This window comes from Mustela nivalis (genome assembly GCF_964662115.1).
Source record: "Mustela nivalis genome assembly, chromosome: 12".
Classification (NCBI taxonomy): domain Eukaryota; kingdom Metazoa; phylum Chordata; class Mammalia; order Carnivora; family Mustelidae; genus Mustela; species Mustela nivalis.
In genome coordinates, this window is record NC_139031.1 from 26,575,408 (window position 1) to 26,599,573 (window position 24,166).

The 24,166-nt window shown below is 36.9% G+C and overlaps 1 protein-coding gene across 4 annotated transcripts in view; it reads left to right on the forward strand.

Annotated features, from left to right (window-relative positions):
• The first annotated feature begins 1,365 nt into the window (after positions 1-1,365).
• Positions 1,366-24,166, forward strand: part of IQUB (IQ motif and ubiquitin domain containing) — a 91,720-nt gene continuing 68,919 nt past the window's right edge. For all 4 annotated transcript variants that reach the window (XM_082692242.1, XM_082692243.1, XM_082692241.1 and 1 more), the window contains exons 1-7: positions 1,366-1,483; positions 6,573-7,006; positions 10,001-10,135; positions 13,081-13,242; positions 13,329-13,501; positions 14,080-14,235; positions 18,995-19,205. In XM_082692242.1, coding sequence (XP_082548368.1) covers positions 6,577-7,006; positions 10,001-10,135; positions 13,081-13,242; positions 13,329-13,501; positions 14,080-14,235; positions 18,995-19,205 — 1,267 coding nt within the window. In that variant the 5' untranslated portion in view covers positions 1,366-1,483; positions 6,573-6,576. The remainder of the gene's footprint in view (positions 1,484-6,572; positions 7,007-10,000; positions 10,136-13,080; positions 13,243-13,328; positions 13,502-14,079; positions 14,236-18,994; positions 19,206-24,166) is intronic.

The following is a 24,166-nucleotide window of genomic DNA, read 5'->3' on the forward strand; positions in this document are numbered from 1 at the left end:
TGAAGTACTTAAAGTTCTCTACCACCAGGTTTTCTTCGTCCATCTCCTGCCTGTATGCTTAAACCCAGTTTTTTCATACTGTCCCTAACATTGAGGACAACAAACAATACATTTTAAAGAGACCAAGAAAGGAGAGTCTTTAAAACCAGTGGAATTCTTATTACTAATAAAAGATACATTATGATTTACCTGGTTTACCCATGAAGAACTAACCCGAGCAGTTATATGAATGCTTCCCCCGTCTTTGCTCTTTACGCATGGTGGCTTCATGAAGTGATTTAAACACATTTGCTCTTACTTAAAACCATTATTAAAGCCTGTTATATTTGAGAATGTAATGCATATTTTATATTGTTCTGGTAACAAATCTGTCATAAAATGGAATGAAGACATTGGGGAAAAATGAAATTGGACATTAGGAAGTTATTGAGGAGATGAGAATGCAGTTTCAGCAGAATGCTATAAAGGATTGAAGGCACTGAACATCAGGGCGGAAGAATGGATTTGTACTACAGACAACAAAAACTAATCACTTAATCTTACATGCTCTTAAATATCAAAGGGTGTTAAAGCAAACAGCATAAAATAGTGGTTTAGGATGGAGGCTCTGGGATCAGACTGGGTTTAATCCTGGCTCTCCTACAAAACCTCTCTGAGCCATAGTTTCCTCATTGGTAAAGTGAGGTTAATCAATAAAATCCTTGTAAGAGTTAAATTAGAAATATATGTGAAGTGCTTAGTAACAAATAGTATTAGCTATTATTATGAAGCCACATGATAGTTATCACTACATTTGCAATAGGAACATAATTGATCCTTTTCCCCAATAACATGTGCTTCTTTAAAAACCTTAAAGAATTTATAGTGATAAAAAAAACCTTTACAATTAGATGATTAACAAAAGTTTTGCTTCTCCTGACTTTAAAAGAGGGAATAGCTCCTGTCTCCGTTTTTTTCTTTGACTGCCAAAAAACTTAGAACCAAGTTCTAATTTTAATAAATGCAAGTAGGCACCTACTGTGTACAACTGTGTTCCTTTACGTCAAGATCTTATTTGATATTTACATTTTCGCCAAAATCCGATGTTTTGTATCTGTAAGCCAAATTGCCGTCAGCGTTTGGTTCGGAGAACTGCGCCCTTTCGCAGGTGCAAGAGAAGTTTGGAAAGTAGCGTACCATTCACTTTGGGATCTAAGTAACCTGCACGCGACAGCCCTCCCCGCCGCCTTCTTCCTCCCGCCCCTCCCTCTGTCTCACGGCTCCGCCCCACGCCAAACCCCGGCCCCGCCCTCCCCTCCCCGGCGTTTCTTCCCACGCGAGCACCGCCTCTTCTCGCGGGATCGGAGTCCGGCGGGAGGGGGCAGTGGTGGGGCGGTTGCTAGGATATGGCAGGCAACAGAGAATGCGGCGTGTGTGGACGCTGCTTCCTCGGAGCGGTTCTTGAGAAACCTCTGCGACCCGAGTAGCTGCGTTTCTCAGTCAGGTAGGAGGACAGGTTTGGGCTGCCCTCTCCCGGCCCCCCCGACCCTCAGACCGGCCTTGGACTGGTGACGACGGCGCGGGACTCCCAGAACTTTGTGCGGGGCGCTGGTCCCGCCTTGGCTCTGCGGACTGCGTGGCCGCTGGACAGTGTTCCACCTCTACTTCAAAAATCGTGCAAAACATGCCGTTTTTCTTGGTTCCTTTCCTGGCTCTGGATCTCCTATTTGGGGTTCGGAAGCATCTCCCACCCGGAGTGCTTATCTTAAGTGACAGTAAAGCAAGACGTGAGTGTAACCGAGATCTGACACTGGAAGACGTGTAGGCATCCATGGCGACGTTTCCAGGCGAGCCAATAGAGGGCTTTCAGGCTTTCCTCCTTGGCGCTCTCCTCCCCTCCCATGGTCTTTGCCGTGCCTCCTAAAAACTTAAAAATTCAACAGGTGTATTTGGTAGAAGGCAAAACTGGAGCCTTGCCTTACCGGTTACACTAACATTCTAGATACATCAGTGAAATCATGCTTGTCGGTGACAGAGGGACTTTTTTTTTTTTTTCCTGCCACAGCACATGCCCCCCGCAATGTCCCAACCCCCAACCACCCCATCTCTCCACCCCCCCACCTCCAGCAACCCTAAATTTCTTTCCGGAGATTGAGAGTCTCCTATGGTTTGTCTCTTCTGGTTTCATCTTGTTTCATTTTTCCCTCCCTTCCCCTATGATCAAGAGGGACATTTTTGTATGCAATCATAATAGGGACTTGTTTTTTTCTTTCTGAACAGTTTTTTTTTAAGATTAAAACATTTACATTTGAATAGGCAAATGTACAAGATAGAAAGTTCCAACAGTACAAAGAATGAACAGTGAAATTCTGTTTTACACCCATGTCCTCCCCTCTGCCCTTTGTCTTCCACAGTTGTTCTGTCCCTATATAAATATGTAGTTGTACCCGTAACGTGGTAGGTACTGGCATGTGTTTTCTTTGGAGGCAGTCATGAAGGTGTGATTGCTGGCTGACCAGTGAACTGAACTGAGGCAATCACAGGCTCCTCCCCTGTCCTTGGAATGGGCCTCCCACCCAAGGTCTCTTTCTAGAAGCTGCTTTAAGGACCCAGAGAGTACTATGTAATTGAGACCATCTGGACTGGATACCTGACTGAACCCAATAAAGGCCTCTATAGATAAACTCTTTAAGATTCTGGCTAGTGGGTCCAGAGATCTACTGTTTTGCAGCTGCCAAAGATAAGCTTATTGTGTAAGTTCCCTCGCTTATTAAATTTGCCACCTGCAAATCTGGAGTACTGCCTCTTTAGTTTCTTCTTGGAGTCCATGTTTTGGGCTCGGTATTAGCTTTTACCCACCATGGAACTCAAGAGGTTGTGAACCATCAGCTTTGCTTTTTCACTTAATTGAATTATACAGTATGTAGCTTTTAGAATTGGCTTAGCATAATGCATTTGAGATTCATCCATGTTGTATCAATAGTTTATCCCTTTTTTTTTTGATGAGTAGTAGTCCATTTTGTGACTCATAGTATGAGGATCCATGCCTCAACAGAGGAACACTTGTGTTGTTTCCGGTGTTGGGTGATTAAGAATAAAGGCTTTATGGATGCCTGGGTGGTTCAGTTGGTTAAACATCTGCCTTCAGCTCAGGTCATGATCTCAGGGTCTTGGGATCAAGTCCCGCATCGAGCTCCCTGCTCAACGGGGAGCCTGCTTCTCCCTCTGCCTGACATTCCTCCTGCTTGTGCTCACGCTCTCTCTGGCATATAAATACACAATATCTTAAAAAAAAAAAAAAAAGAATAAAGGCTTTATAAACTTGTGTCTGCAAATTTGGTATGAATGTAGTTTTTCATTCTATCTGGGTAAAGAACATAGATTGCTGGGTCATATGATACATCTATGTTTAATTTTATAAGAAAAATAAGTTATTTCAAATGTACCAATTTTTGTTTCCACCATCAAGCTATAAGTTCTACTTGTCTTCATACTCACCAGCACTTGACATTGTTGGACTAAAAAAAAAATATATATATATATACACACACACACACACACACATATATATATACACACACATATATATACACACATACACACACACACACACACATATATATATATATACACACGAAGTTGCATTTCTTTAATAACTAATGACATTGAGCATATTTTCATGTGCTTGTTCTCGGGACCAGGGCTAGACTGAGGCCACTGAGACAGCTAGGCCCCAAATTTGAGGAGGGATTTATCTTCAGGTGCACTTGCAAGTGTGGCTCAGTGCAGGTGCTACATCACACTTGTGCCACTCCAGTCCTGTCCCCATCTCTTTGCTTTCTGTATGTACTCTTGTTGACTTGCCTGTTGAACTATTTTACTCACTTTTAAACTGTTACTCTTTTCTTATTGAATTGTGAGAGTTCTCTATATATTCTGGTTACAGGTCCTTGATCAGATAGAAGCTTTGCAGAAAATTCTCTCTCAGGCTATGGTTTGTCCCTTTAGTTTTCTAGTTATGTTTTTTTTTTGAAGAGCAGACATTCTTGATTTTGTTTCTGTTTTAGAAGATGACATCTTGGCTATTTTGCTGGAAGGATGATCCACCAGATAGAAACAAAAGCATGACCTCAGCCTCTCCAAAGGGGTGGGAGGAGTAGGTTGCCAGGAGTCAGGGCTTCTTTATGATAGTCTTTCTTTAATCAGGCCGTTAAGTCCTATTATAGGAGAAAATAGCCAAAAGGAAAATTTTTTTGTAGGTGAGAACCTTAAGAGGTTTCTTGAAATTTTAAAAATTTGAGTTTTTATTTGTTTTTTCACATTTCACTTTTTTTCTTTATTATTTTGGAAGTGTAAAGCTTTCTTTTTTGTTGTTGTTGTTGTTGTTGTTGTACTTGAAATTCAGGTATGTATATTTAATTTCACAAAGTCTGGGGTTCAGAATATCATAGCCCTCAATTGTGTGAACAGTATAAGAATTTGAGAACCGTTCATTCTCATCTTTCCCTTCCCAATTATATATTCTTATTGTCTAAGATTTCAATTTTCTACTGTTATTTTGTGTTGACAGTATTTGTGTTTACCCATATGTTTGTAATTTATTTGTTCACTTTTCCTTTTGCACTTTGAACATCTTTTGAGCCCATTTTCCTCTTTAAGTGTATCCCTTAGAACTTTCTTTAGAGCAGATATCGTGGTATAACTTATCTGTAAATATTTCTATTTTTTTTCTTGAAAGAGAAATTTGCTAGGTGTATAATTCTAGGTTGATAGTTATCTTCTTTTAATTAGGCTGTTGTTACATTGGCTTCTACACTTCTGATGAGAAATCAGCAGTGATTTTACTTTTCTTTGTATTAATGTTAGTAAATTAATATTATTCAAAGCAGTAGATGATATATCCTTTATCCCTATATGCTTTCCATATCTTCTTTTTGTTACTCTGTAATGTGTGTGGCTTTTGATTATTTTTACTTATCCCATTGGGCATATATTTATGTTATGTCTCTTGGCTGTTTGGATCCATATTTCTCATCAGTTTTGTAAAATTCTCAGCCATCACCTTTAAAAATATTTTCTCTCTTCTTTTGTTTTCTCTGGGATTCCAATTTGGCATATATTAGATCAGGGACTGACAGACTTTTTCTGGAAAGGGCTTCTCAGGCCACATATAGTCTCGGTTGTTATTTTTTATTTTGAAAATACAAAAGCATTCTCCGCTTAAGTGAAGATACACTTAGCAGTAAAATATGCTAGACTTTTTCTCTTCTGCATGGTCCTTAATCTCTCATACTTTTCATATCCTTATCTCTTTGGGGCATTCTATATAAAATCCTTTTCTTTATCTTCTAGTTTACTAATTCTCTCTTCAACTCTAACGCTATATTCATTTAATTCAACACATACATATTTTTATTCCAGATATTCCATATTTTTGGAAATTTGTCATCTAGCAGCCAGACAACTTCAGTGATTAAGGTTTTTTTTTTTTTTTTTCTCTGTAAGGATCTGTGCTGAATTTGTTAGCCCCAGACACAGCTTTTTCACCTCACTACTGTTCTGAATTTTAATCTGCCCCTGCTGTTGTTACAGAAATATGCCTCAATGCCACTTCTATCCTCCCTTCCTGGCTGCTGGCTTCTATAGGTATCCGACCTGCAGACGGGCTCCTCACTGCTCTGATTCAGCTCCCGCCCCTGAAGCCTGGCCGTCGGCCGCCCTAGCCCACTCTGGCCCATGTCCTGGATGCTGTCCTATGGTCTCCCAAGCCAAAGCTCTTGGTTGCTGTAACTCATGCCCTAATCAGCTCCAAGTTCAACCCACATTTGTTTGTTGATCTGTTTGTTTTGGGGAACAAAGGTCCTTGGAGACTTGCTTACAGTTTGTGAGACCAAAACTACTACAGAGAGTGGTACTATCCAGGGTATGGTTGCTGTGGAGCTGGTGGATTCCTTGGAGCTTCTAATCAGTTGTAATCCCAGAAGCATAAATCCTTTGTTAGTTTGTGTTCAGGAAAAAAACAACAAGCTATTCAAATAAGTCCTTTCATAAGGCATTGTTCTTTTTAATAAGGAAGAGGCGACAGTATATTTTAAAATATTTTTCAGTATTTTTTTTTTCTTTTTAAGATTTTATTTATTTATTTGAGATGGAATGAGAGTGAGAGTGAGTGTGTGCATAAGCACGGGGAGCAGCAGGCAGAGGGAGAAGCAGACTCCCAGCCGAAGAGGGAGCCCAAGATAGGCTCGATCCCAGGACTCCGGGATCATGACCTGAGCTGAAGGCAGACCCCCCAACCAACTGAGCCATTCAGGTGCCCCTATTTTTCAGTATATTCTTGACAGTAGATTTTTCTCAAATTGATTGTATTTTGAGGTTCTCTTTTGGTTTAATTTTTACTTTCTGTGGTGTTTTTATTAAAAATTCCACCAATAATTTTACTTGATGCCATTACTAAAATAATCAGTATGTTAAAACAAAATAACAAGGAGCATTACAGTGTATTATAAACACTGCTGTATACCACCAATGAATTTGATATCTGGTGTAGAAATTTTTATGTGTAGTAAATATATTTATTTTTCTTGGTTCAGGAAAATGTCTGATCAGGAAGAAGAATTTGATGCTGAGAATGTTGTGAATGCATCAGAAGAAAATAAAGATGCTTCTGGGATTATCAGTATTCCACTTCCCTCTGAAGAGTTTCCAGAGTCAGATCAAGCAGAAGATAATGAATCTGAAGTTGAACCATCCAGTGAGGGCTATACAACACATGCTAAGGAGGAAATTCAGCAGGGTTTATCAAACGTGGAACCAGAAGATGAAGAACAACTCATGGAAGAAGCTTTGTTGCCCAAACAAGTTTTATATTCTCCAGAAAGTTCTACAGAGCACTATCTAACTAAATATGATAATGTAATGCAGCCAGCCAAACAGAATTCAAAGCCTGGATCTCTGGCTTTTCTGGATAAGATAAAGGCTATAAAGGAATCTCTGAAAGCATCAGTCAAAAATCCTTTAGCAACAGGTATTACATAGGGAAGATAGGAATTTCTTTTCCTCATTTTGAAGAATGGCTGCTTTTTCAAATTTGTTTTACTTGAAGATTTGTTTTATATTTGCTATTACATTACTTTCACTTTCCTTTATCCACCAAACTTCTGTAGCTACTAGCACTTGATCTCTTTTTAAAATTTTTTTTATTTTAATTTTTTAAAAAAGATTTTATTTATTTATTTGACACACAGAGATCACAAGTAGGCAGAGAGGCAGGCAGAGAGAGAGGGGGAAGCAGGCTCCCTGCCAAGCAGAGAGCCCAATGCGGGGCTCCATCCCAGGAGCCTGGGATCATGATCCGAGTGGAAGGCAGAGGCTTTAACCCACTGAGCCACCCAGGTGCCCCTGATCTCTTAATTAAGTGTAAAGATACTCTATTCTGTTCTATTTTCCCAAAATAGATGAACACCATTAAATTTTAAGTTGATATTGATCCATTTTTTCCTAAGTAAAAACGTTTAGGAGCTTTGGAAAATGGACAGATTCTTGAGTATAATTGTAGTTCTTTTGCATGCCTCTTTGGAATTAATTGTTCATAGCTATCAAGAAAGAGTTGGAATGAAACTTGACTCCAGATTCCTCGTTTCATATCCAGGGCTCATTCTTCATATCTTGTTACTTTTACATATTTCCATACTTCTGCTTAGGGTTAACTTTATATTTAGCTTTGGAAAAATTGTTGTTCTCTTGCATTATTGGTTAGTATTAAAGGCATAATGTTCATGGCATGTAGGGGTTATTACTGCATTGTTGGTAAAGCCAAAGTGGAGCAGCAAGAAGGTGGTTATACCTAGAAGCAGCCTACTTGGCTGATTAACTGGTTGCTCCTTTTCCCTCTGGTTTATTTGTTTCAAAAGCTATTTTTGTTATTAAGTTCAGTTAGCCATAATATAGTACATCATTAGTTTTTGATGTAGTGTTCAGTGACTTATTAGTTGTGTATAACAGTGCTCATTATGTCACAAGACCTCCTTAATACCCATCACCCAGTTACCCAATCCCTCCACCCCCTTCCCTTCTGCAACCCTCCATTTGTTTTCCCGCCTCCAGAGTCTCTCGTGGTTTGTCTTCCTCTCTGTTTTCTTTCTATTCAGTTTTCCCTCCCTTCTGCTATGGTCTTCTGTGCTTTTCCTTATATACCCCATATGAGTGAAACCACATGATAATTTTCTTTCTTTGCTTGACTTATTTCACTTATCATAATACTCCCCAGTTCCATCCATTTCAACGCAAATGGTAGGCATTCATCCCTTCTGAGGGCTGAGTAATATCCCATTGTATGTATGAACCGCACCTCCTTTCTCCATTCATGTGTTGAAGGATGTCTTAGCTCCTTCCACAGTCTGGCTATGTGGACATTGCTGCTATGAAAGTTGGGGTGCAGGTTGCCCCTTCTTTTCACTCCATCTGTATCTTTGAGGTAAATACCCAGTAGTGCAATTGCTGGGTCATAGGGTAGCTCTAGTTTTAAAGTCTTGAGGAGCCTCCATTCGGTTTTCCAGAGTGGCTGTACCAGCTTGCATTCCCACCAACAGTGTAAGAGGCGTCCCCTTGGTATCCAAGATCTATAAAGAACTAACCAACTCAGCACCCAAAAACAATCCAGTCAAGAAGACCTGTTCGTTTGTATCTTAAAGTAATTTCTGTGCCCAATGTGCAGCTTGAACTTGCAGCCCTGAGATCAAAATTACATGTTCTCCTGACTGAGCCAGCCAGGCAGTCCCTGGGCTCCATTTTTTGATATCTCTGTGATTGCCTGATACTGTAGTTTTTAATAAGCACATGCAAATTAGAATAAAGTTGTCTTGGCCCTGTGCTTTCTAGGGTTCGTGAATTCCTTCACATACCTCCCCTTCCCAAAGCTTAGGAAATCACTGCCATGAAAATGTTAAAATATGTTAACCATAGAATTTTGACTCTATAAAACAACTAGACTAGGTTTCTGATAATTCAACATCTGTGAGAGTGTTTTCTTTGTTGATAGCTATGAAAATAAGTTTTAACAATCCGAAAGAACCTCAACATTATCAATGCCTAGTTAAATTCTATTCTAGGGTTATTGATAAATGTGTCATTTAGCTTTATGAAAATCGTCATATGTCAGGAATTTAGAAATGTACAAAACTTTTTTGGTCTACAGTGTGTACTCCACCCTCTTTCTTACTTGTCACTCACTTCTTACATCTTACTCATTACATCTTCTCCATTAAAATGTAAAAATCTGTAGATATAAAAAAAGAAAGTTTACCCCATTATAAGAAGCTTCTATACGGTTTTTCTTTATAATCAACATGTAAGTGTCTTGATTTCCTATTTTATAGAATGGGTAGTGAGCCACGTAATGTCCATTTTTGTGAAAAGTAGATTTGTATTAGTTATTCTAGATATTTGTAATGAACAGTGATTTTTCCATTTTACATTTTGGCAGCCATAGTCATAAATCAATTATGGGAAGAAGAATGGATTTAGATATCTTTTTCTTTGAAAATTTCTCTATTGGATTTTCCTAACTTCATGAATATGCACTGACTTATGGATGTATGCTATCAATATATAATCAAGGCCTGCACATGCACATCACAGCTTCAAGGACACCCCCTAGGTCTCCGGGTCTCCCATTCTGCTATTCAGTACATTTCTGAGATGTTCTTCTATTTATATCTGAATAATATAATACCAGATACCAATACCAGATTAGTACCAATTAATACCAGTATGATATCAAATATTGGGACTCTTGAAAAGCAGTTTAGTTTTATTTTCTATTTATTGTGGAATTCTGAGTGAGGAGGTAATTCTGAATGTGCCTGGATCCTCATAGCAGAGAATGGAAAAAAGATTGGAACTTGGAGCTGGGGTTGGGGGAAATTAAGGTTAACTTGCTCCATCATTCTCTCTCTGCTTGTGGACTCGAGGTTGCTGACCCTTGCTTTTGACTATGGTTCTTTTCTCTTTTTATCTACAGTAAAAGTTGTACTTTTTCCTGTGGGCCAGGAAATTATAATGCCTTTTAAAATAGATATCACTGTAAAATACCTCAAGGATCATTTTTCATATCTACTAAAGATCCCATCTAATATACTGCAGATAAGATATTCAGGTAAGTTGGGAAGCTAATAAAACCCACCAAGCCTTCTTTAGTTTTATCACGTGCATAATCAAGATCTTTGATTTGTTAAATTGATATCTACTCTTTGAACATTATATTATGATTATGCATTCATTCAACACATTTTTATTGAGGACATACTTGTTCTAAGTACTTAGGTAAGAACTGAAGACGTAAGGAGATATGAAACAAAATCTTCATTCTGAAATTGTTTACAGACTAGTCAGAAAGATGATGCAATAGTTACCACATAATGTGTAAATGTCTTAATGGAGATATGCACAGAAAACTGTGAGAACAGAGAGGAAAGAAACAGAGTCTAGAAAGCTTCATTTAATTAAAGTGGTAATATTTGTGCTAAATCCCAAAGAAGTTAGAAAATCTGGGACTCTGGAGGAAGTTGTAAGAAGTTTAGAGTGGCTAGAAGTAGGTTCTGTGCGGGGAGTGGGAGACAATGAGGTTGAGGGAAGTTGATGAAGAATGAGTATGTATAGAATAAGAAAAGGACTGAAGATGGTTTCTCTGTCATTCTTGATACATTAAGGTCAACTCACTTTCCCATGGTGTTCAAGTTGATTTCTTTTTTATGGGCATTATTGAGTAGCCCACTTTATAGTAGCCTCGTGTCCTGAGAGGACATAGTCTTTGTAACTGTGAAAGAGAGAGCAAGAGCAGCCTAGCTAAATAAATGTTTCTGTAGAATATGTCTGCACAGATGCTAATATTTTAGTTTTGAAGTTTTTGTTTTAACTTATAAAGATGCCACAAAAAAACTTTCCAGGGAAATAAAAACATTTTTCTGCATGTGGGAAAATCCTAAACACTAAAAATGAGTAAACCATACCTCTTAAATTCCTCCTCATCAAATCAGAGAAAACAATCAGTTCAATTTCAAAATTATTTTTAGAAAACTATTATAATGAATGTGTTGTAATACTGAGATGCTCATGTATTCAAACAACTGACTATTAAAGCTCGGGTAGGGAAACAACTAAATAGCTATTAGTAATAACAATCATGATGGTTAATTTATTGAGATGTACTATGTGCTAGTCCATCTACAGAATGTTTTACCTACATTATCACATTATCATTCAGTCCATATAACAACCCTTTGAGGTAGGTATTATTACTAACTTTTTTTGAAGGAAGGAAACTAAAGCTTGGGAAACTTACACAAATTCACACAGCAAATGAACGGTAGAATCTGAACTTAAATATAGGTATGACTCCAAAAACAGAGTTTGAGACTGCTTGCTTGGCATTCTCTATAAAATGAAGTTCAGAATTGGAGGAGAGAGCACTTTGAGACTGGAGTAGCTAGCCAGTGGTATTTGAGACTCTCTGTTCTTTGTATTTCATGACCAAACTTTATGTGTAGGTGCCAGTCATCACACTGAGTAACAGGCTTATGTCAGCCGTGATAATAAAAGAGCTTGATTCTATGTCAGCTGTTCTCTAACAGAGGTGCTTTTTTCTAGTACTAGAATTGGAGTTCAAATTTGGTGGGATTAAGCCTCCTCCACAAACTAGAGGAATGACAAGGGCTCTGGGAATCTATATTGGTTTCCTATGGGTGTTGTAATGATTAACCACAAGCTTAATAACTTAACACCTGATTTCTCTTACAGTCTTGGATGTCAGAAATCGTAGGTCAGTTTCAGTCAGATGAAACCAACATGTGGGCAGGGCTGCTCTCCCTCTGGAAGTTCTGGGGAGAATCTGCTCCCTTGTCTTTTCCAGCTTCTAGAGTTGTACACTGTATTCATAGGCTCATGGCCCCTTCCTCCCTCTTTAAAGCACGCAGTAGAGCATCTTCAAATCTCTCTCTACTTTTGTTTTATCATCTTCTCCTCTGTAGTCAAATCTCCCTTTCTTTCTCTCTAAGGGCATTCGTGATTACATTTAGGACCCACATAGATATTCCAGGATAATCTCTCACATCAAACTTTTTAACTTAATAAAATTTACAGACATCTTTGCTATATAAATTAGCATTCATAGGTTCTGGGGATTAGGACATGGATATATTCTGGGGCAACCTATCACAAGTCCATATAATATTCATGTTACTTGTTTAAGTTAAGGATTTGGGGTGTGAAATTGAAACTCACGGGTCTTTCTTAAACATAGCTAAAATGGACTGGTGGTATCTGATATATTTCTAACAATGAGTGTCACAAAATCTTTGGTATGTTCGAGTTCCTACCTGTAATTTAGGAAGACCATGCATTGGAAGAGTGAAAGAGATTCTATCAAATAGCAGCCAGTAACATTATATATAGTTTTGTATTCCTTGAAATAGGTAAAATTTGAGTAAATTTACAGGATATACCAATGAAGGGAGATAGAACTAAAAAAGATATAAAATAACATAAAAATAAAGTGATGTATACTTTTTCCCAGCACAAACCTAAGCCTTAACTCCACTTTTTCATGAATTTATTTACATGACTTCCTTATTATAGAAGCAGAAAGGGAAGGACAGAACTCTGAGTATATGCTTTTCTGTACTGGAGAGAGGAATGGGTATGAAAATAATCAAATTTTCCCTGATCTAGATATGTCCATGTTCACACGTAACACATTGTGATTTTTTAGAATCTCAATGTTTAGAATATGATTTTGCTCATAGAATATGTTTTTATTTTTAAATAGTTATAGAGTTGCATGGTTATTATATATTTGTATTTCTGATGAGAAATCCTGTGAGAGTTGTAGCTTTACTTATAATGCTGAATTCTTGCATCTTAACTTTTCCCATTGTGGCATTTTCTGTACTAACATTACACGAAGGGGTAGACATCATCAATATTCTATTCAGTAATTGAACTCTATGTGTTCATACAATCACCTTTGATGTTTTCCATCCCCTTACAATGAGTTTATATGGTTATTTCTTTGTCATAGCACTTCTAATTTCATGTCATTTTTAGGAATGATTCTTAAAAATAATGAGACTCTCCTGCAACATGGAGTTAAGCCACAGGATATTGTACAAGTGGAAATTTTTTCTACAGATCCAGATCTATTTCCAGTCAAAAGAATACAAGGATTAAATGATGCCTCTCAAATCATAACTGTCAGAGTACAAACTGGTTAGTTATTTCATGTCTTTTAGATAAAGTATTTTAGAGTCCCTTTGTAGGTGAACTTTCATTCAATCTTGGTTTTACCCCCTTAGGCATTACTGAGTACCAGGAGGTAGCTGTTGAGATTATAAAATCTGACTTTCACAAACCGTTTCTTGGTGGATTCAGACATAAAATAACAGGAATAGAATATCACAATGCTGGAACGCAAACTGTACCTAAAAAGATTCCCCAAAAAGACAATGTATTTTGTAGGGATACCCAGGTAATATTTTTATTTTTCTGTGTAGGTTTTTGAAACTGCAGAATGAACAGATGTTCTGTGTACCTCTCTAAAATTAAAAATTGCCTCATTTGCCATGATGTGGTTGGGAGCTAAAGAGTATTATGCTAAGTGAAATAAGTCAGAGAAAGACAAATACTGTCTGATTTCAATCATATGTGAAATTTAAGAAACAAAACAAACAAGCAAAGGGGAAAAAAGAGAGATAGAGAGATAGAGAGGCAAACCAAAAAACAGACTCTAAACTATGGAGAACAAACTGATGGTTACCAGAGGGGAGGAGGTGAGGGGTTGGGTAGATAGGTGATGGGGATTAGGGAGTACACTTGTGATGCATGAAGGGTTGAGTCACTCTGTTGTACATCTGAAGCTAATATTACACTGTATGTTAACTAACTGGAATTTAAATAAAAACCTAAAAAAATTAAGTGAAAATCTTCCAAGGAATTATACGGTAATTCAAACAATAACAGAAAATTAACTGAACACAGAAAAATGTCCTCTTTACTCACTTAGATGTGTACATAGTAGATATTTAAATTTTTATGTTTTGATTTTAGACAGTTCTTCAGAGAAAAAAGCTCCAACAGACTACAAATACAACATCCACACAGATGACTAAAATTGGTGTATATGTATCAAACATGACTGATAAACTGATAACACCCGGAAATTATTTTTCGGCAGCAGAATACCATGCTCAAAGATTACAGTCGGTAAGATAACTTTTATTATGAGTGAATACTATTATTAAGAATGAAAGAAATGAGCCAGTTGCTCTGTGTGCATCTTTGTGTGTTTCCTTAAGCCACACTAGCTTACAAAACAACCCACATGGGTGCTGTTAAAGAAAAAATTACTCAACACATACTGAAGATGGTAAGGCAGACTTTTAGGAGGGGCTACTACAATGGGGCTTTTTGGTCAGGGAAAGAGTCTGGGCTCAACTCTAAATACAAGGAAAAGTGGAAGTTTATAGCCAGGGAGTAGGGTAGAGGTCAGTGGATGGAAAATTACTAAGAAAACATCACAGGTAAGGGGAGATTCTGGCTAAACCATCCTAAACAGGAATTTTTATTGAAGGCAGACCAGAGTTGATTATGGCATTGTCTGGAGCCATGTATTATAAGTATATTATAAGATCAAATTTTCTAATATATTATAAGAGCCTCACTAAATATTGAGGATGGGATCCTGGTTAAACTGATTGAGCAGGCTTTTGCTAAAATTGAACAATTCAGACATGATCACAGAAGCCCAAAAGTTGAGGCCTAATTAAAAAAATGCTCAGAGGGGCCTGATTAGAGTTTGGTCAAGGAGAGAATCTTTATTAGTGTGAGTTCTGTTTCACTGGTATTAAAAGCAGTTTTCATCTCCAGTCTCCCCCCAGTAGAAGGAACCAGAATCCTAAATGCCCCTAATCCTTCCTTCCCTTTCTCTTAGGGATTCCTAAGGGTCTGTGTGTAACCTTCGGGCATTGTTAGCTTTGTCTTCTCTATACCTTGGCCTTAATCATTGGGACAGTAGAATCACCTAGGGGGCTTTCCAGAGTAATTGAAAGCAAAAGGACACCAAAGTCTGTTTTCTCTGATATTAACATAGCCACTCCAACTCTTTTATGTTTTTGTTTGCATGGTCTATCTTTTTCTGTCCTTTTACTTTCAACCTATTTGAGTCTTAATCTAGAATATTTCTCTATAGACAGAATATAATTTGATTTTGTCTTTTTATCTAGTCTGATAATCTCTACCTTGTGATTGAAGTATTTAATACATTTATATTTAATGTAATTATTGTTAAGGTTGGAATATATCAGCCATTTGCTATTTGTTTTCTGTATGTCAGATGTCTCTCTTGTCCTCTCTTCTTCCTTTGCTGTCTTTTATGTTAAATAGGTATTTTCCAATGAAACATTTTAATTCTTTTGTTTTTTTCCCATTTAAAACCCTTTTTTCAATATAATATATACTTTTTAAAAAGTATACAATTCAATGATTTTTATTACATACAGAGTTATACAATATTTAGAATGTTCTCATCATCCCAGAAAAAAAAAATCCTGACCCAATAGCAGTCAGTCCCTATTTCCCTCCAATGTTTTCTGCCTTAGGAAACCACTAATTACTTTCTGCCTCTGTTAGTTTACCTATTTTGGATATTTCATATACGTGCAATCATACAATATGTAATCTTTTGTGCTTGGCTTTTTAAAAACATAACATAATGTTTTCAAGGCTCTTCCATGTTGTGACATGTACCAATACTTCATTCTTTTATATTACAGAATAATATCCCATTGTATATACTCAACTGGATATACCTATTGTATCCATGCCAATGTATATACTGAATTTTGTTTATTTATCGGTTGATGGACATTTGAGCTGTTTCCACTTATTGGCTGTTAGGAATAAAGCTGCCATAAACATTTGTGTATGAATTTTTATGTGGACATATATTTTCATTGCTCTGGGTATATGTCCAGGAGTGTAATTGCTTGATCATTTGGTAAGTATATGTCTAACCTTTTTGAGGAACTGCCAGACTGTTTTTCAAAGCAGCTGCACCATTTTATGTCCCACCAGCAGTGGACAAGGATTTCAATATCTTCACATATCTTCACATCCTCATCGACACTTGTTACTGTCTATATTTTTCATTACAGATGTCCTAGTAAGTGTGAAGGGATATTTCATTGTGGTTTTGATTTGCATACCCTGATGGCTAATGATATTGAACATCTTTTCATGTACTTATTAGCAACATTTTACATTGTCAGAGACATTTTTGATATGATGACATGCAGGGGGTGCTACCATGCTTTAATGGGTAGAAAACAAGGATGCTGCCAGACATCCTATAAGCATAGGAACACTAGCCCCACTGCACCAGATAATTATCTTGTCCAAAGTATCAACAGTGCCATTGCTAAAACCTGCTTTAGGGTCTGTCTCTATCACAGTAGGTAGTCATTGATGTCTCTGGTCAATTTGTTGTTGTTGTTGTTTTTCTATTTCTAAATTTGCCTTCCTGAGGACCCCTGGTTTAGCATTGCCTAATGGTTAGGTAATGATCGACCAGAGGATGTGCTCAAATTCCTTGATCTGGTAAAGCTTCCACTTTAAAACAAAACAAAAACAAAAACTTCCACTTTAGCTAATGGACCCATGTGTATATTGAAAGATGCATTCAAAGTCCAGATAAGTTCAGTTTCTTTATATCCTGGCTTTTACTTTCTGCTGGGTTTTCTTCTTGCGTTTCTTCTGCACAAGACCTCGCAGCCTGGGATACGGAAACAGGGAACACCTTTTCCGCTCTCTGAATATGTGTTTATCCTTGCACATGTGTTCAGCCTTTATGCTACTAGGGATATTTGGGAGGTTATCATGGCTCACTATGGCTATCTCATTTTCCTGATCTCCCTGACTAATTTCTGGCTAGTCTGCCTGTCTATTGCTTGCTCCAGAAGACAATCTCAGCTGAGTTGCTGGCTGGTTTGTTTTTGTTTTTTTGTGGGGGTTTTTTTTTTTGCACTGAGATTACTGTTGTTTGTGACATTGCAACCCAGGCCTGAGTTGCCATTCTTTTGTCTTTTTCTCCCTTTCTACTGGTTGGAAGATGATGAGAAATGGGCCAGCCACCTAGGTCCTAAAAGTAGGAAGCCATTTGTTGAATATTATAGAGCTTTCTACCAGCTCTGAACTGCTTGCTAATCCCTGGATTATGATATAAGAAGGGAAAAACTTGTATTTATTGTTTAAACAACTGTGTTTTAGTGTCACTATTTAATAAGTGTAATAGCACCCAAGTTAAATGAATTCTATTGATTTTTATTTAAATTAAGAAAAAAATAAAAATTTTGTAAAATCTTGTTGTTTTTTAAATATTGATTCAATGCCCCCCCCCCTTTTTCTCTGAAAATGTTAACTCTTTCTAGTCTGGTCTTGATTTTTGTTTTGTTTTGTTTTGTTTTGTTTTACTGTAGTACAGTGGTGCTAAAACTTTAGCAGGCATTGGGAACACCAAGAGAACTTGTAAGATACAGAATCTGTGCCCTACCCAGGATTTCTCATTCAGTAGCTCTGGCGTGGGGCCTGATAATTTGCATTTCTAACAGTTCTCCAGATGAAACTGTTAGTCTGACCATTACTCTTTGCGAACCACTGTTCTAGTAATTCTGTTTCACACAAAAGTAAACTTTTCTTTGTTGAATGAGCTGCCTTAGATTTTTTGGGCTCTTCCCAAATGTTTGGTTACTCTTCGGTGTGTAGGCAAGGTATTTGAAGTCCCCATTGTCCAGTGTGCTAAGCATATTTGTTTACTATAGCCTTATGGGGTAGTTTTAGGGGATGTCCAAGCCTTGATTGTGGAAGAGAGGTAGTGTTCTGAAGAGGGAGCTTCTGTTCATCCTGGGTGTCACCAGGCTCTGGGACACTAACTGTTCTTGCCTAGAGGCAAATACTTCTGTTGCTGCATTTCTCAATCGGTTACCTTATCAATTGCCAGAACATCCCTTCTGCTCATAGGATCCATTGGTTAAGGGCTGGAGTAGACTTTCACTCTTCTGTATTTTCTAACTTGCCTTTCCACCTTCCCCATGCACGATTAGGCATAGATTCTTTAATTTATTCTACGGGTCTCCTTTCTTGAGGGAATTCTTCAGAGTTTCTGTTCCTTTGAAGGACTCCTTTAGTATGACCCAATGTCCTTATTGATTTCTGCTTACATGATTTTCTGTAATTACCAAGGATTAGGCTATAGTGAAGGGATGAGTCAGCATATTCTCTGTCTCAGTTTTGATCTAGCCTCTCCACATTTTATTTACATGTTTAGTAAATACAAATATGAGCTCTCTTAGCTGCACTGCAAGTTTCTTGAGGATTTCTTACTGTACTGTAACCTCAGACATACTTATATTTCTCACAGTTTAACAAACATGTGTTTGCTTAAGTCTTTCCTTTATCTAACCTGCCTTTGGTGGCTTCTACATATAACCTACCTGCCTTGTGTTTAGTTAATGAAATTTTGTTTTAAATATGAGCCTAAGCTAATGATAGTTAAGATAAACTAGAGACAATTAATATTCATAACAATAATGGTATTTATTGAAGACTTGTGATATATTAAGCTGAGGGCTTTATATGCAAAATCAAAATGAAAAAAAAAAAAAAACTAGTGAGTAGCGGAGGGCAGATTTAGACTAAATTTTACTCCAGAGCCTGTGCTCTTGAGCATTGTACTAACTGCCTCCTAGGAAGGCGTATTTGCTAGATTTCAAAGCCAAGTTGCTGATGTGCATTACCCACAGCTTGTATGTTCTAATGTGTGTGAGAACACCTGGCATAGGGCAAACCTAGACTCTCGGTACTTTCTAGTAATTACTACACTGAAATAGAAATAATCACCATTGCCTTTTGTTATTGTCTGATACAGTTGATAATGAATACTTTTTATTTCCTTTTAATTTAACTATAGGTAGTAGTGCTACAGACTTACTATAGACAATGGCATGCTAAAGTTGTGGTAGAGAATTTAAAAAGACAGAAAATGTTAAGATTCAAGTGGGAAGCAGAGGAAGAAGTAAGGAAAATACAAGAAAAAGAGGAATGGATCAAATTGGACTATTACCGGAGGCGTAATCCTCAAACAAAAGAAGATTTTGAGCTTCTTTATAATGCACTGGAACGTGAGTTTGAAATAGCCTTCACATAAAATATTAGTTTTATAAGTTTTCACCAGTAGGAAAAACAGGTTTACTAAAGACAGAAAAAAAAACTTATTATTTCAGGATGATGTCGTGGGAATCTTCGACTGGAGAAGTTAAAGAGATAAATAATGTTTTACATTTGGGACAAGAATTAAGGCAGGAATAAAATTAGGGAATGCTTTTATATTAGCAATGGGTAAATAAAATGTGTATACTGCTCTGTAAATTACATGGTTTTGGTGTATTATCTCATTTGATCATCCCTGTGAGGTAAAAAGAGAAGTATTGTCCAATCTGATTCTCTGATGGTCTTGGCAATTTGTGAACTCAGAGCTGAACAATTTGGAATCCTTCAGTTTAACAGCCTATCTCTGACTCCGCTCTTTAGAGGGGAGATGGGCAATACCTTTTAATTCCCACCCATTAATGATCAGTATAAATGTATTGTCTCAACACAAGTGACTTTTATGCCTTATTTCTTCCACAAGATGTCTGCTAGTCATTGACACAATTAAAAGCTTCAGTTACTTGACTGGCCAAGCACTGCCTACTCAGGGCAGTAGCTACAGTGTTCTTGAAGCCTTTTCCCATTGCCTCCTTCCAATCTCAGCTTAAATTTTGCCAGAGGCTTCTGTGACTGACAGTAGAACCTGGATATCCTGTTGTCATCACCATTCCCACTGTACCCAAAACTTTTCATTTATGTCACCACCACAGTTCAACACATCTTTTTGTTTAACATTAATTTTCAATACCAGATGGTAATCTCCATGAGAGAATAACTTATTATTATTTTTTTTTGGATGATTTCTTTTTCTGTGCTTAGTTCACATGCCCAACAAATATTGATAGAATGAATGAGTGGGTCCCTGAGGGGAAAACCAAAGATGTTGAAATGCAGCCATCTCTAGCTTGAGTAACAGAACATGTAATTGAATTCAATTTTAGGTGTCAGATGTTGGGTCTATTTAAATAGCTATATGGTAACATAATATTTACCAAAAGATGAAACAATTAAACACTTGGTAAAACAAGCAATACTAATACATTGTTCTCTTTGGCAACATGCAAAATTGAGTGGCTTTACAAATGTGGCAGTGTTTGAGGTAACAGCCTTCTCCTTCAGCTTTACGTCTGCCTTCCCTTTCTCCTAATTGTTGACCTCCGCAAATACTTTCTGTTTTACTTTAAACTTCACTTCCATTTTCATTTTCTCTCAGATGAAAATGAAGTTTGTTTCTAAGTGTTAAGAGTTAAAAGACAGTACTGTTGGCAAGGTCTTATGTCTGTGAAAGGTCTTACTAACAAGCATGAAACTAAGTTCTGGCATAACAGAACTCTATTCAAATTATTTTCCAAATTCACATATGAAAAAAATCAAAGGATATTTTATTGTTATTTTGCTCTGTTGACAGACAGTTGTGCAAACAACAGAAAATATGCTGAGTGAGGTTCTACATTTTGTATTTAATGGCTATTAACTCGGACAAGTCACTCACTCCTAACCTTTAGGTTCTTCATCTATAACAGGACTTAATGAGGGGGTTCCTGGGTGGCTCAGTGGGTTAGGCCTCTGCCTTTGGCTCAGGTCATGGTCTCAGGGTTCTGGGATCGAGCCCCACGTCGGACTCTCTGCTGAGCAGAGAGCCTGCTTCCCCCTCTCTCTGCCTGCCCCTCCACCTACTTGTGATCTCTGTTAAATAAATAAAAAAAAAAATTAAAAGGACTTAATGATCTTTGGCATATTTACTGCACAGGGCTTTATAAAGTGAAAATAAATATTGCATTTATGAAAGTACTTTAAAAGCACAAAGACATACATACTTAAGTTACTGTTATATGGTAAATAATTTTATACCATTTTCTATATTAAAGTAGAAAACACATACTTTGTATGTCTACACATGATTTGTATGGGAGAAAATGAAATTTTTTACATAAGAGAAGCATTTCTTAGTTTTCTTCCAGCCCTGAAATTCTAAACTAAAACTCAGTAATTTAGAAGTTGTTTTGTGTTGTCTTTGAAACTGCTGCCCTCTTGTGGCTCCTTGTGGTGATTGCAAAGTTTGAATTACAGCCCCTAATTATTTTTCCTTTGGATAATACGTCCCTTGGTAATAAAAGCAAAATATATCATTTTAAGAAAATGAATATAAGTATGTAAGAAAATGTAATGGGTGAAAGTCAATACCATTTCCAGGCAACACTATTTTATTTTTATGTTTTTTTTTTTTCCCTCTTTCTTGTAGCAGTATGTTGAAGGTGACTCCTTTCATTGATCTGAATTGTCACTCTTACTTCAGAGTAGGGATCATTATCTTTAGGAAACTTCTCTTTGCAGCACAAATTACGCTCAGAGCCTGTTTTTCTTGTCCATGATTCTCTGTAAACACCACTTTCTTAACTGTGTACATTTGTACGGAAGGCGCCTGATAAGACCCTTGCTCATTTTATGTAGTAAATATTTGTTGAATTGAATCTGCTAACCCTTTGCCTTGTTTTAACTTGTGCTGATGGCATTTTCTGACCTTCTCTAATTATTATTTCTTGATCTCAATCTATCTTGACTTCTATCTTCTGGAGTCCATTGACGTACTCTGGCTCTGGGCGTTCACTGAATCTTTCTTGATTCTCTCCATTTAGGCTTTCAGTCTGTGAATGAGGATTTTAAAAAGCAGATTATCAATTGCTAGTGGTGGACAAAATATTGTATGTTCTGCTATTTCTTATTTGAAAATTGCAAGTTTAGATCTCAGAAATTTTAGAATGTGTAGAGACTTTAGGACTAGTCCTGTCCTTTCATTTTATAGTTGTACTTCGGACCTGGAAATTGGATTATTTGTCCAAGAAGATAAATTAAGGAGATAAAATAAATATATTATTTCAAATGAACTAGTTCTTTTAATAACTTTTTCTTTAAAGATAATGGTGGCTATTGACATCTGTTATGTACTGAATTATGTTCCTCCAAAAATTCATACGTTGAAGTCCTAGCCCCTAGTACCTCAAAATATAGCTGAATTTGGAGACAGGACCTTTGAAAAAGTAATTTGGAAAAAAATAAGGTCACATGGATGAGCCCTAACCAGTATGACTGATGTCCTTATAAGGAGAGGGGATTAGGAGACACACACACACACAAAAGATCATGTAGAGACTTTGGAGGATGGTGTCCCTTTAGACCAGGAGAGAGGCCCTCAGAAGAAACTAACCCTGCCATCACCTTGATTTTGAACTTCTGTCTTCCAGAACTGTGAGGACATAAACAAATTTCTGTTTTTTAAGCCACCCAATGTATGATACTTTGTTACGGCAGTCCTAGAAAACTAATTCAGTATTCTAATTTTGTTTTTGTTTTTATTATCATCATCCCCATGGAACATATGTTTTATGAAAGGGGGCAGAATCTCTTTTGTTTTCATAAATGTTTTTTCTGTATAGGTAGGTCTGGAAACTGTGAATTTAGAAAGAAAGTAAGTTTTGTCCATCTACTCCTGATTCCTGTGTGTTTCTATTCCTTATCGGTAGTTGCAACATGCTATTTCTCTGATGCCATGTTCCATTCCTTACTATAAATTTACAGGAGGTTGTTCATCTAATGGAGAATTTTGTTGGAATGAAAGCCCATTATTTTAATTTCTAATTAGCTTCACTGGATTGTTCCCTTTTAAAAAATCATACTAATAATTTGTGCAAAATGTGAAGTCTGAATATATATGAATATAAATGAATTGGAGTGCATATATATATATATGCACCAGGACTTAAGTATTAATCTTAGGAGAGTAGTATATTGCTATTTGAGGTTGGTAGAATAGCTTAAGTAATATCCTAGTGGTCTAAATTTATTATTGGTCCCAAAGGTTTCTAATGTAAAACTGGAAGTAAAATAGGCTTACTTATATCATTCAGTTTTTATTTGCTTTCTGGGAACATCTATATAATCCCATGAGATAAATATTCTCAGCTATTATTTTCATAAGCAAGCAATTTTTCTCTTCATTCATATTCTGCCTTTGGATATATGGATTTTGTCAAATTTTTAAAAGTTCTTTTGGTTGGTAGAACTACTCTTAAAGGATAAACTCATCAATCATAGATTTTCTGGACTTTCATAACATAATTTAGGCCTTAAATTTGCAACCCTTTTGCTGAAGACAATTTAGCTTTTAAATTTAAGAATCTTCTTTTTCAACAGACAAAGCTGTGCAGTGTCTGAATAATGTATTCCTGGTAAGGGACAGAGTGGATTCTTATAAAGACTATCAGTGGCATGTCCTTGGCCTGATCAGGATGATTTCAAATGGAAAGTTGAGAGGAAGAAGAAATAGTTTGATAAAACTTTAAAACTAGATATTATCAAAGGCTGTGGTTGTAACACAAGAAGGCCAGAAACAATTTGTTTTAGAGAGAGAGAGAGAGAACATGACTAGGGGTAGGGGCAGAGGGAGAGAGGGAATCTCAAGCTGATTCCTGGCTGATCACAAAGCCCCTTGTGGGCTTGATCCCAGGACCCTCAGATCATGACCTGAGCTTAAATCAAGAGCCAGCTGCTCAACCAACTGAGTCACCCAGGTGCCGCTAAAATAAATACATAAATCTTAAAAAAAAAAAAAAATCATTAGTTTTAAGGCTAAAAAATTTGAGTCATCTTATGGAGGAATTTAGCTGGAAAGGTAAAAAACAATTCAGTGATGGGTATTTTCACATATATCAGATTACTAAACATATGTATATATATATGGGAAATGTATATATATTAAAATATTAACCACATTTATATATTTATATACCTATATATGGGAAGGAAATAACATGTTACCCTCTGTGTATCTTCTTTTGAGGGGTTATCTTCCTGAGGGAAATTATTCTTTTTTTTTTTAATCATATTTTTCTTTTTTCTTTTTTTTTTCTGAGTAAGCTCTGTACTCAAGGTGGCA